Source organism: Sphaerodactylus townsendi, linkage group LG09 (assembly GCF_021028975.2).
Source record: "Sphaerodactylus townsendi isolate TG3544 linkage group LG09, MPM_Stown_v2.3, whole genome shotgun sequence".
In the NCBI taxonomy this organism is placed as follows: Eukaryota; Metazoa; Chordata; class Lepidosauria; order Squamata; family Sphaerodactylidae; genus Sphaerodactylus; species Sphaerodactylus townsendi.
In genome coordinates this window covers 2,031,079-2,043,816 of record NC_059433.1, presented here as the reverse complement: position 1 = coordinate 2,043,816, position 12,738 = coordinate 2,031,079, and the positions used below count along the sequence as shown (strand labels likewise).

General features: G+C 41.2%; 1 protein-coding gene across 7 annotated transcripts in view; it reads left to right on the top strand.

Annotated features, from left to right (window-relative positions):
* CTNND2 (catenin delta 2) overlaps positions 1–12,738 on the top strand; it is a 655,193-nt gene that overhangs the window by 252,179 nt on the left and 390,276 nt on the right. For all 7 annotated transcript variants that reach the window (XM_048507354.1, XM_048507355.1, XM_048507356.1 and 4 more), the window contains exons 4-5: positions 2,005–2,039; positions 3,615–3,731. In XM_048507354.1, the coding sequence (XP_048363311.1) occupies positions 2,005–2,039; positions 3,615–3,731 (152 nt within the window). The remainder of the gene's footprint in view (positions 1–2,004; positions 2,040–3,614; positions 3,732–12,738) is intronic.

The window sequence follows — 12,738 nt, the reverse complement described above, 5'->3', positions numbered from 1 at the left end:
TTTGCGGAATCTTCAGATTCGCCTTTGCTAATGTTTGCCTTTTGACTCGAAATAAAGACTTTAAAGCAAATCCACTGTTTCTGTTATTTTCGGACCTGAGCTCTGACAGACTATTTTGTGTGTATGGGTGCTTCTTGTCTACCTTAGCTATTCCCTTTATTATTACAAATAGTTGAGCACATGATTTTCTGGTGCCTTAAACTGTGGTGATTCGATCCTAAGAGCACTCTGCTGGGAACTGGCCTCACTCAATAGACTTGGACTGGATTCTGTGTAAACTTGTTTGAAACTGCCTTAATTTGTTTTTTCACAAGGTTCCCTAATTCTGTAAGCCTACTCCTATTGCATTGATCATTGATTGTTTTATGCTGTTTGATTGCACTATTTATACTCTGTAATTCACCTTGAGTCTTAGGCCCTTTCCGCATGGGCCAAAAACAGCCCCCTAGGGACAGCAAAAACACCATCCCTAGGGAGCTGTTCACATGGGAGGCACTGCTGCATTGCAGTAGCACCACCCTCGCTCTCCCGCAGCTGTGCGAAGCCGCTGTTTCCCAACCTCGCTCCAGGTTTTTTGGAAACAGCAACTGGAAGGTGCCATCCCCCCTTTCCCAAACACCGTACCTTTTTTCCAATCTTCTGGCTTGTCGTCCAGGCCTGGGGACATGCTCCCCTGCCCTGCAACTCCAGAGCCGTCGCACAGGGCAGAGGGGCATGTCCCCTGGCCTGGACAACGTGCCGGAAGGTCAGAGGGAAGATAAGGCGTTCGGGTGACAGCACAGCGCTGCACCGTCTTCCCCGCCCCTACTGCGAACAATCATGCGAACAATCATACGAACAATCCCAGGGGGGTGCGGCAGCGTCGTATATGCCGACGCACCCCCTGAGCGTGGCCGTGCAGAAACAGCCTTAGTGAAAAGGGTGGACTATAAATACAGTAAACAAATAAATAATGTGATAACTAACAGCTGCTGGTAGAACTATTCTACTCCTTGGGTTGCCAGACCCCTGCCAGGGATGGAGGATCATCCACTCCCCTGTCATTGTCTCGCTGGCCAGTGTTGGCAGAGCAATGATGTCACTTCTGGAAGTGATGCCATCAGGTAGGCAACATGGAGGGAGATGCTATGCTATTTGGGCAAAACTCTATGATAAAAAATCAGCTTCTACCAGAGAGTTTTTACCCAAACACCAAAGTATCTACCTCGATATCACCAGTGTGATGATATCACTTTTGTTGTGTCAGCACAGGCCTTCCTCCACAACTGGTAAGTTTCCCATCCCCCACCAGTTGACAAGAGGGACCTGGCAACCTTATCTACTCTATCTTAAAGCTATTGAAAACTGGAAGCCATCACTACATCAGTGAATGATGTATTAAATGAAGAAATGTTTTCTTTTGTCCATTCTGGATTTATTGTTGATTAAATTCATTTGCAAACTTATATTCCTAGAGGTTATGAGGGAGGGGAATACAACTTGTACTTGGCTTTGCATATGTTTATAAATCTCTATCATACCCACCCAGTCAGGGTGACCAGAACTGTACACATGATTCCAAATGTGGTTGTAGTCTAGATTACACAAAGGCTGTGTCTCCCCTGCAGATATCAAAAGGCTCATGCTGGAAGTAGGACATCCTCAATTAAGCTTGATTGAGAACATGAACAACATTGTAGAATGTTTCAGCTTTTAAAACAATGTTTCAGGAGTTTTAAAAACTATTCCTTCATTGTGTTCAGTTATAAAATGAAGACAAACATGGTATTCAAGTGTGTGTTCTGAGACAGTAAGAAAAAGAGGGAGGATGCTATTTTTCCTAATTTTTATGATGGACAAATTTCCCATTACCTTAATGTGGTCTCTATTATGTAGTGTGTTGAATGGTTTTCATCACTGACTATAGTATCAGATGTGGAAGCTGGAATATGAATAAAACTTTAATTGTTCATCCAAGGTTCAGCTCTTTATATTAATATATATTTTATATGTTTGTTTTTGTAGTTCAACTGAAGAGCAGTTTCACTGGCAAACACAAGGTATGGAGAATTCTGTGTTGAAAGTTTTTTCTTAGTAAGGACTATAATCTGCTCAGTTTTCAGTAATGGGTTATCATGATGGATGCAGTACCATCCATTAAAATATTCAGGATTGCTTCAAAATGGTCTGAGTACACTTTTGCCTGGTATCTCTTTCACATACCATAGTGAAACAAACAGGTTCCACAAAATCAGAGCTATGCAATGAGCAGCAAAATCAACCTGCAAACACATAAATAAATCTTAAAATGAAAGAATATTTACAAATTATTATTATTATTATTATTATTATTATTATTATTATTATTATTATTATTATTATTATTATTATTATTATTATTATTATTATTTAGACTTTTATACCGCTCACCCCCAAAGGGCTCTTGCTAATACTTGCTAATACGCACTTGCTAATACATTTGCAAAATGATGTGGTGGGATATTAAGTCCAATAAAATAAATAAAACAAAATAAATGTTTGAGCCACTAGAGAACGAATAAGCAGGAAAAGGGAGAGGATGTATTGATCTGCCAGGACAGGAGCAACTGCTATTCTGGGTTAAAGGAGGATGTTCTAAACCTAGACCCGCAGCATCCTCTATACCAGGGGTAGGGAACCTGCGGCTCTCCAGATGTTCAGGAACTACAATTCCCATCAGCCCCTTTCAGCATGGCCAATTGGCCATGCTGAAAGGGGCTGATGGGAATTGTAGTTCCTGAACATCTGGAGAGCCGCAGGTTCCCTACCCCAGCTCTATACCAACCAGTTATAGCATGCATACCTGTCATGTTTCTAAAGTAGTTGCACAACCACTAAAGTAGCCTGCACTTTGCATGCAATATTACGATTAAAGGGAAAATGGGAGGTTGGTGCAACACTTCCCTAGATAGCATGTATTTGCACAGCTCAGAATATGCATTATCTCCCATCGCAGAAGAGCAGTTTGGGTAAAATAAACAAACATGCTTTTTTCCCATTTAATTCACCTTTTTTCATTTAATTCACACACAAAAAAGTGGTTATTTTATTTTATTTATTGCAAGTGAAATCTAATTAAGAGCAAAAGACATCCTGGGCATAACTGAGATTAATGATTTTAAGCAAGTTTATCTGTTGGCATGTGACCAACGGTGTGTAAAGCACTGAGTATATAAGCTTGTGGCATAGTGGTAAAGAGCAGGTGCACTCTAATCTGGAGAACCAGATTTGATTCCCCACTCTGCCACTTGAGCTGTGGAGGCTTGTCTGGGGAACTAGATTAGCCTGTGCACTCCAGCACATATCAGCTGGGTGACCTTTAGTGAGTCACAGTCCTTTGGAGCTCTCTCAGCCCCACCCACCTCACAGGGTGTTTGTTGTGGTGAGGGAGGGTTTGTAAGCCCCTTTGAGTCCACTTACAGGAGACAAAGGGGTGGTATAAATCCAAACTCTTCTTCTCATTCTTCTTGTCTCAACAATTTAGCTAATTCTGTTTTAAAGAAAGTTTTTTTTTAAAAAAAGATCTTGCCTTAGTTCTCTTATCTTCCGGAATTTGTTTTAGATTGCTAAAAGCATTTCATTATCTGTGTTTACAGATGGCCAGAAGGACATAGAAGATGAGCTTACGACGGGTCTTGAACTGGTGGATTCTTGTATTAGATCCCTGCAAGAGTCAGGCATACTTGATCCACAGGACTATTCAACTAGCGAAAGTAAGTTTCTGAACTTTTTATCTTTCTTTCTGTCCTGCCCAGCCTATTGAGAATACTTCATATATTTAATGTGAAGCATTATCTGGAATTCATGATTGCCTTTCATCTTTCAACTTTAATGACTGGAAGTGTTAATTAATGGGGTGTTGTGGGGTTTCTGAGCTGTATGACAGTGTTCCAGTAGCTTTTTCTCCTAATGTTTTGACTGGCATATTAGCTGATGCAATACAAGTCCACCTGGAAGGAAAGAATTTGCTGCCCCCTGAACAAAAAGGAAACAAACAAAACAGTAGGGGAACAAAAGACCAATTGCTCATAGATAAAATGATCCTTGAGAATTGCAAAAGAAGAAAAACCAACTTGGATGTAGCTTGGATTGATTACAAAAAAGCATTCGACTCACTGCCACGCAGCTGGATATACTACATTGCCTGGAGATGATTTGAGTCAGTGAAAACATCAAGAAATGGGTCAAGAATGCAATGCACACTTGGAAAACAGAATTAATAGTCAATGGATCAGGAATATTCCAAGGAGACTCCCTGTCCCCACTACTCTTCATCATTGCAATGATTCCGCTCTCTGTAATTCTGAAGAAAACAGGTCAAAGATATCGGACAGCAAGAAATTCACCAAAAATTTCACACCTTCTATACATGGATGACCTAAAGCTCTATGGATAATTAAAAGCAGAGATTGAGTCACTACTGAACATAGTGAGAGTCTTTAGCACTGACATTGCAATGGATTTTGGACTCGACAAGTGTGCAACTTTGGAACTCAATTAAGGTAAACTCGCAATATGCAAAGGCGTGAATTTGCAAAATGCCATATAAATAAAGAGCTTACCAGTGAATGAAAGCTACAAATACTTGGGGATACTGCAAGCAGAGAACATCAAGCATGCAGAAGTCAAAGGCGCAATTAGGAAGGACTATCTTAGAAGGGTAAGAAAAAAAATTGAAATCAAAGCTAAATGGAGGAAATACAATAAAGGCAATTAATACTTGGACGGTGCCTGTAGTACGCTACACTGCTGGCATAATTAACTGGACACAAGCCGAATAGGACACCCTGGACAGAAAAACAAGGAAAATTATGACAATAAATCGAGCACTGCACCCAAGAAGTGATGTAGACAGACTCTACCTAGCAAGGTCAGAAGGAGGAAGAGGGCGGCTCCAAGTCAAGCAATCAGTTGAGGAAAAGAAAAGAGGCCTGAAAGAATACATCCAAGAAAGTCAAGAGCCAGCATTGAAAGAACGCTGAGATGCTGAAAGCCAAATAATCAAAAGAAGAGTATAGAGTCTAACAGTTTACAACACGAAAGGAGCAGTGGCTAAACAAGCCACTCCATGGGCAGTACTTTAAGAACATTGAAGGGAAGGTAGAACATTGAAGGGAAGGTAGAAAGAAAACATGGGAGTGGCTCAGAAGGGAAACTCTAAAGAAGGAAACTGAAGGCCTGATTTTTGCTGCCCAGGAGCAAGTATTACGAATGAACGCAATAAAAACATGAATTGAAAAGTCCTACAATGACCCAAAGTGCTGTCTCTGCAAAGAGAGTGGTGAAACTGTGGAGTCCATAATCTGCTGTTACAAGAAAATAGCCCAAACTGACTATCTCGAATGTCACAATGGGCTAGCAGCAATGGTGCACTGGAACCTTTGCAAAAAGTACGGCCTGCCCTGTAGCAAGACTTGGTACGAGCACAAGCCAGAGAAGACCACAGAAAATGAAGAAGCAAAAATATTCTGGGACTTTAGAATACAGACAGATAAACACCTGGCATATAACACCCCAGATATAACGATGGTAGAGAAAAAACATGTTAGGATCATAGATGTTGCTGTGCCAGTTGACAGCAGGGTAGAGGACAAAGAGCTGGAAAAGATCACGAAATACAAGGACCTACAAATTGAACTCAAACTATTGTGGCAAAAAAGAACTAGATACCGCAGTTTGAAAATTGAGCTTCAGCGTCTATGGCACAAACCAGCTGAGGTCATCCCAGTGGTAATCGGCACGCTGGGTGTCATCCCGAAAACACTAGGGCAGCACTCAAAATATCTTCAAATTGACCAAATTAACATCTGTCAAATTCAGAAGGCAGCCCTGCTGGGATCCACACGAATACTACGCTGATACATTACAACTTCCTAGGCCTCTGGGTGAGGCTTGAATTGTAATGAAGGCCAACAACCAGCTAAAGATCTGCCAGCTGTGAAATCTACAATAATAATAATAATAATAATAATAATAATAATAATAATAATAATAATAATAATATAATAATAATAATAATAATAATAGTTGACAAAGAGCTGGAAAAGATCACAAAATACAAGGACCTACAAATTGAAGTTGAACGATTGTGGCAAAAAAGAACAACAGTAATCCCACTAGTAGTCGGTGCTGTAGGAGGAATCCCAAGAAATCTTGAAAAACATCTGGAAAGCCTAAATTTGGATAGAACATCAGTCCACATGCTGCAGAAAGCAGCACTTCTAGGAACTGCACATATTCTATGCAAATACCTCTAATATCCTAGGTCCTTGGACTCGATATTCAGAGATGAATTCCAGACACTTGTGCTGTGTTGTTATGTGTATAATAATAAAGAAGCTGATGAAACTGTAGATCATGTCCTCAGCTGCTGCAAAAAGATTTCCCAGACTGAGTACAAACAGAGACACAACTCAGTGGCCAAGATGATCCACTGGAATTTATGCAAGAACTACAACATAAGAACAGCTAAGAACTGGTGGGAACATTGTCCAGAGAAAGTAATGGAAAATGAGAAGGTCAACATCCTGTGGGACTTTCGAATCCCAACGGACAAAGTGTTGAAACACAATACACCAGACATCACCATAATCGAGGACAAGAAAGTGAGCATCATCGACATAGCAGTCCCCAGTGAAAGCAGGGTCATTGAAAAAGAACACGAGAAGGTCACTAGATACCGCGATTTGAAAATCGAGCTTCAGCGTCTGTGGCACAAACCAGCTGAGGTCGTCCCAGTGGTAATCGGCACGCTGGGCAGTTTTCTGCTATTGACTTCCATCAATGTTGGTTCTTCGCATCCCAAAAACAAAAAATCCCAACAACAACAACAACAACAACAATAATGGGCTATACCTGTAATTTGTTACACTGCTGGCATCATTTACTGGACTCAAGCTGATTTAGACATTTTGGACAGAAAAATCAGAAAATTGATGACAATCCACTACGCTTTACTTCCTCGTAGTGACACTGATTGATTATATCTGCCCCGCAAAATTGGCGGCAGAGGATTACTGCAAGTAAAACAAACTGTAGAAGAAGAAAAGCATGCTTTGGCAGATTGCATCAAGGGCAGTCAACAACCAGCCCTGAAAGAAGTCAATCTCATAATCTTCTATTTGAATGGTTGTACTTGACGCGTTAGAATTGGAAGCTGTATAATTATTGATGCATGTTTTTGCCAGGGACCGTTTACAACTTTGTGTCTTGCTTTGAATCTCCTCAAGGTCCAGGTCAATTAAGTTACATGGTTCCAACTGGCTAGGGTTTGTTTTGAGGAAAAAAAACGGGTCAAGGGCTGCTCCGGTCTCATCTGCAGCTCCTCTCCTGGGGCTACTTGCACTTTGGTCACCGTTGCATTGGCAACTTCCCATGCTTCTCCAGATCTACTTGGTGTATTGTCTGTTTTGCCTGCACTTGCAGGAATCCTTTTTTCCTTTATTGATAACGTCTCAGTCTGCTTCCCCATTGGGTCCTTTCCCCTTGGGATGTAGCTTTACATTTAGCCAGGCAGCTCTTTAAGTAGGACCAGTCGATCAGGTGGTATACTGTTGGGCTCCTGCAAGCTATCCGATGTTATCTTGTCCTCCATGGTGCTGCACTTGGTAGAACTTGGCCAGCTGTACTTTTCCACGAGGGGCCTTTACGCCACTGTAAGCAGGGGTGATCTGTGTAATACACTGTGTCAGTTCCAAGTTCGCTTTAACTCCTTGCATTTTATGTTGCAGAGTGGGGTTTTCGGAGTAAGGGGGCTATATTTAAGATTGTAAATACCGGGTTGGCATTACCCCCTTGGCTGCAAAGTTCCGATGTTGGCGCAGCAGCCTGTTAGGTATTTCACGCGAAAGTTGAAGGTTAAAATAATTCTTAATGGCTCCGGTAGTCCCCAAAGTTCTGTGGAGATTCGAATACTGACACTAGGTCAATAAACTTTGGCTTCTTCCTCAGTAAGATGCTTAGATGATGCCTGGCGAGTTCTGTGGAGTGCCAACTAGGGAGGAACCCCTGATATGCAAACACTCTCAGACAAACCTTCTTGGTCTCTAGTACTAGCCGTTGGTCACATATGTTATTCCCAAGGGAAGGCACTTCCAGGTTTGAATTAAAGCTACTGGAGCCATGGATTTCCCTACATTGTAATGTTTTGGTAGAGTTCAGCCCAGCATTAATTGTCCTTAGCTCCTTGAATATAGCTGCCACAGTATCTGCCATAAAGGTACAGAAGTCAGAGAGAATCCCCAGTTCCATTGGTAGGGTGGCCGCATCATAATGAGTCAGGCCATTAGGCATGGAGGGAGACGGTGGAGGTGTAGTATCATTGCCATACTCTCTATGGGCTGTCACCGCTTCGGCGGCTCCTTTTGAACTCTCTGCATTAAGGCCCTCTCCAATAGTCAGGGAACTGCTATCCGAGATTGAGCTCTTCAGCATACAGCTTGGAGCCTCTCCACATCCCAGGGGCTGGAACCGATTTTCTGTGGGGATTGTGAACTCCTCCTGGAGAGCCTGGCTTTGCTCCACTGGCACTTGTGAGCAAAAGAAGTTGCCAATTTTTAATTGTTTGGAGCATGGATTGGGGCTACTATCTTCCCTATCACGACAACGTTTCTTACCCATCTCACAATAGGTTTAACTTGCTGTGCTACTAAAGGTTTGTATAGTAGCAGCTTGTCAGCTCCTGCTAGCTTTGATAGTTTGATAGTTTGATAATTTATGATGTTTTAACTAACCCAGAGACCGTGGCTGTAGTTTGCCTTGAGTAAATTATCTCTCCACAGCAAAGCGTAGGCAGCTCTGCTGATAGTGATGAGAGTTGGAGGTAATTTATGAATTGTTTTCCAACCTCTACCTACTAGGAGTCAGAATTCTTCCACACAGCTTTTTTTTAGCTTCTTCTAGGCTTTAGGGGGGGGGTGACTTAGGAGAATAACTTCTGGGCTCTTCGGGAGAGATCGTAGTAATTACAAGAAAATGTTTACTGGCAGCGTCCACCACAGCCCCTCCAGAAGCGGACAATTCATCTTCCTCTCTAATTGATTAAGTTAAAACTTCCCTTAAAGTTTTGGGGATTCCTAAAAACCTTATAGGCTAAAGATTCTAAAACCAAAGAGCGACAAAGGAACCCCAATAAAAACAATAAAACAGTAAAACAATTAAATAGGAACTAGCAGTTACTAAAAAAAAAAAAATTTTTTTTTTAAACCTTAAAAAAAAAAAAAGTTAAATGGACTCTAATTACCCTAATAAAAGGGAGAAAGCTGGTTTTCAAGTCCAGCAATAAAATTGTTAAAAGTTAAGGATTAAAATACTAAAGCTAAAGCCTAAATTAAAAGCCAACAATGGCTGGAAGATAATAGGTTTAAAAGTTTAAAAAACAAACTCCAAATAACACGAGGGCCCAGTCAAATGAGTTCAACTGGCACGTTGCCCGCATTAAGCTTGAATGATAAAACAATTTTTAGATTAAAAGGAGAGCTAGTAGAGATAAAAGTGGAGTGAGGTAAAATAACTTTTAAAAAACTTAGCATCTTTAAAATCTTGGGAGGAGAGCTTCGTCAAGGGAGGCGAAATCATACATCGAACGACAGCAGGAACGAGAAGAAGAAGTCAAAAATCTGAACTCTTTAAAGGTATCAGCTACAAAAAAAAAAGCAATGGCGAAGTAGAATTTTTAAAAGAAAGAACAGAAAACTGGCATAATAAAGCATTACGCACTTGGTCAATATGTAGCTAAAATCAGTGGGAAAGTGGATGTTGCCAAAACATGGCAACGGTTAACATCTGGAACACTTTAAAAAGAAGAAACAGAAGAGATTAATTCTAAGCTGTATAAGAACAAAGCGCCATTCGAGAACAAAATGCAATAAAACAGCAAAATCAATAAAACATCTTAACAATGCCCAATGCAGATTGTGTACTGAATTATGGATGAAACTGTGGATCAAATACTCAGCTCATGCAAGAGAAGATCACGCATGAACTGATGATTATAAATTAGCGGCATAATTCAGTTGCCAAAATGATTCATTGGAATTTATGTAAAAGGTATGGTTTTCCACACACCAAGAACTGGGTGGGAACATAACACTCCGAAAAAGTGGATTCAAAAAAATCTAACAAGCCAAAATATGGGACTTAAGAATTCAAACAGATAAAAGTACTGGCGCTACAACACACCAGACATTACCATGCGCCCGAGAACAATAGAAGTGTGGAGCTATTGACATTTGCAGTACCCAATGACATCCGGGTCAAAAGAAAAACAACTAGAAAAAAAATTACAAAAGAATATCAAGATTTTAAAAATTGAACTGCAGCATCTATGGCTGGAAACCAACGCTTAGTAGTGATCCCAGAAGTGGTGATTGTCCGGTAGCGACTGGGTGCTGTCCCAAAAATCAGTACTTGCAACAACTTAACATCAATAAAATCACTGTCTGCCCAATGCAGAAAGCTTAGCAGTGGCATTAGGAGGTTAAGAGCTGCATCAGTATTATCTAATCTGGAGGAACCGGGTTTGATTCCCAGCTCCTGCTGCCTGAGCTGTGGAGAGCTTATCACAGAATTCAGATTAGCCTGTACACTCCCACACATGCCAGCTTCTGGGTGACCTTGGGCTAGTCACAGCTTCTTGGAGCTCTCTCAGCCCCACCCACACCTCACAGGGTGTTTGTTGTGAGGGGGTCTGCCAACGCAAAGAAGGGAATACTGTGATCACAAAAAAAAGTCAGCATGGGCTCTTCCTCACGAAACAGAGTCCATGCCAGACCAATCTTACTCTCTTTTTTTCTTTAATAAAGTGACTCACCAGACAGTACCATCGTACGAGGCAACAATAAAAGTGGATTATTGATGTTGCAATACCCAGTGATATCTGGGTCGAAGAAAAACAACTAAAAGAAATGACAAAAGATCAAGATTTAAAAGTTGAACGGCAACATCTATACCACAAACCAGCAGCAGTGATCCCAGTGAAGTGATCAGCATGCAAAAGAGAGTCACCTGGGACAGTACTTGGCAACAACTTAACATCAATAAAACCACTGTTTGCCAAATGCAGAAAGACTGGCTCTACTCGGCTCTTGCAAACATTTTTACACCTGATACATCACATTCTCCTAAGTTCCAGAGGCGGACTTCGAAGTGAATAAGAAAGCCAACACCAACCAGTGATCTTGGCGGTTGTGTTACGAAAATGTGTTTGTTGTTTTTTGTCAATAATAATAATAATAATAATATGTAATAGCCAATAATAAATAATAATAATAATAATAATAATAATAATAATAATAATAATAGAGTTGTTGCACTCTGCACACATACAAAGATAACTCTCAAAGCAGTTTTAGAGCCTTTCCACAATAAGTCAAAAAAATGCAATATGAGCTAATTCTATGAGTTGCTGTAGCCATCATAAGGAGTGTGGCGAAGGGAAAAAAATTCAGGGATCAACATCAAATATTTGGAGCTTTTCAAAATATGTGGATGCTTGTGCATTTTCTCCTGTCCTGAGACACCAATAAGAGACCTAGCTGAGGGGCAGCCTCCTTCCCTGGATCTGACCCTCCCAGGGCTCCACACCCAGGTCTCCAGGAATTACCCAGCTTGGAGCTGGCAGCCCGAAAGGACTGATCTCTGTAGCTGGGAGGAAGGTCATGGTAATGATTCCATCACTGCTGCTGTGTGTGGAGGTGGGGAGAGAAAGCAAAAGCGGAATAGTGGCCAGGAGGGCCATGAGGGGCAGGAGTAGAGAAGGAGATGATAGCGTGGGGTGTGGGGGCAGAAAGAAGCGATAGGCATGAAGGAGAGAGTAAGAAAAAAGGGCAAGCGGGAGGAAGAAAAAAATAAAGAGAGAAAGTGAAGAGAGGAAGCAAGGGGGGGGGATGAGGTGGCTGCTCCTGCGAATTTTCTTGCTGTCCCCCACTTGTTGCCTCCTAATTCCCACATAGGCTCATTCCGCACCCATGAAAAAATAATGCACTTTCAAAGCTGCTTTCAGGGCTCTTTGAAGCACAATGTCTTGAATCGTGAAACAGTTGGCGAATAGCAGCTTGAAAGGATGCATTATTTTAGCGGAATGTCGCGGGCTTCACAATGGTTGCTTCACAATAGTTTTGCATACTAATGAAGCCAGGTGGAAAACTGAGGCTAAGAGTAGCAGTGCCTTGGCTTGGCTGCGGTAGCACACAGTGACTACAAGTCACAGGTGGGCAGTGAGCCCAGATTATTTTAGATGCAAATCCAAATCTCCCACATAAACCCAGTGGACTATCCTGGTTTTCCTAAAAATTTTCCATCCCTCTTATTTTCCACATTCATTGCAAAATTCTTTTTAACTCATCTTCTTGGGCCTAATGTTTATGATTTAGATAGAATTGTATACCACTTGCATACATTGAATATGGCATTTCATGTCTACAATCATTTTATAATTTCACTGTTATCAGAAACAGGTTGAAGTGTTCTGACTTGTGTTTTCAATGCTAAAACTAGAGTTTGGTTGGACCATGGGTGATTATAAAATTCACCAATGTGCCTTATATACTTAAAAGAGCTTATTCCCGGTATTATTTTTTCAGGCTTCCCTATCAAGGGCAAATATATGCCCTAAATGTTATCTTTTTAATGGCAACTCATCAGGCATTATTTTAAAAACATTTTTTCACTCCAAGGTGGGAGAGCATCTTGTTGCCTGGGCACTAAAAGGCTTTTCTAAGG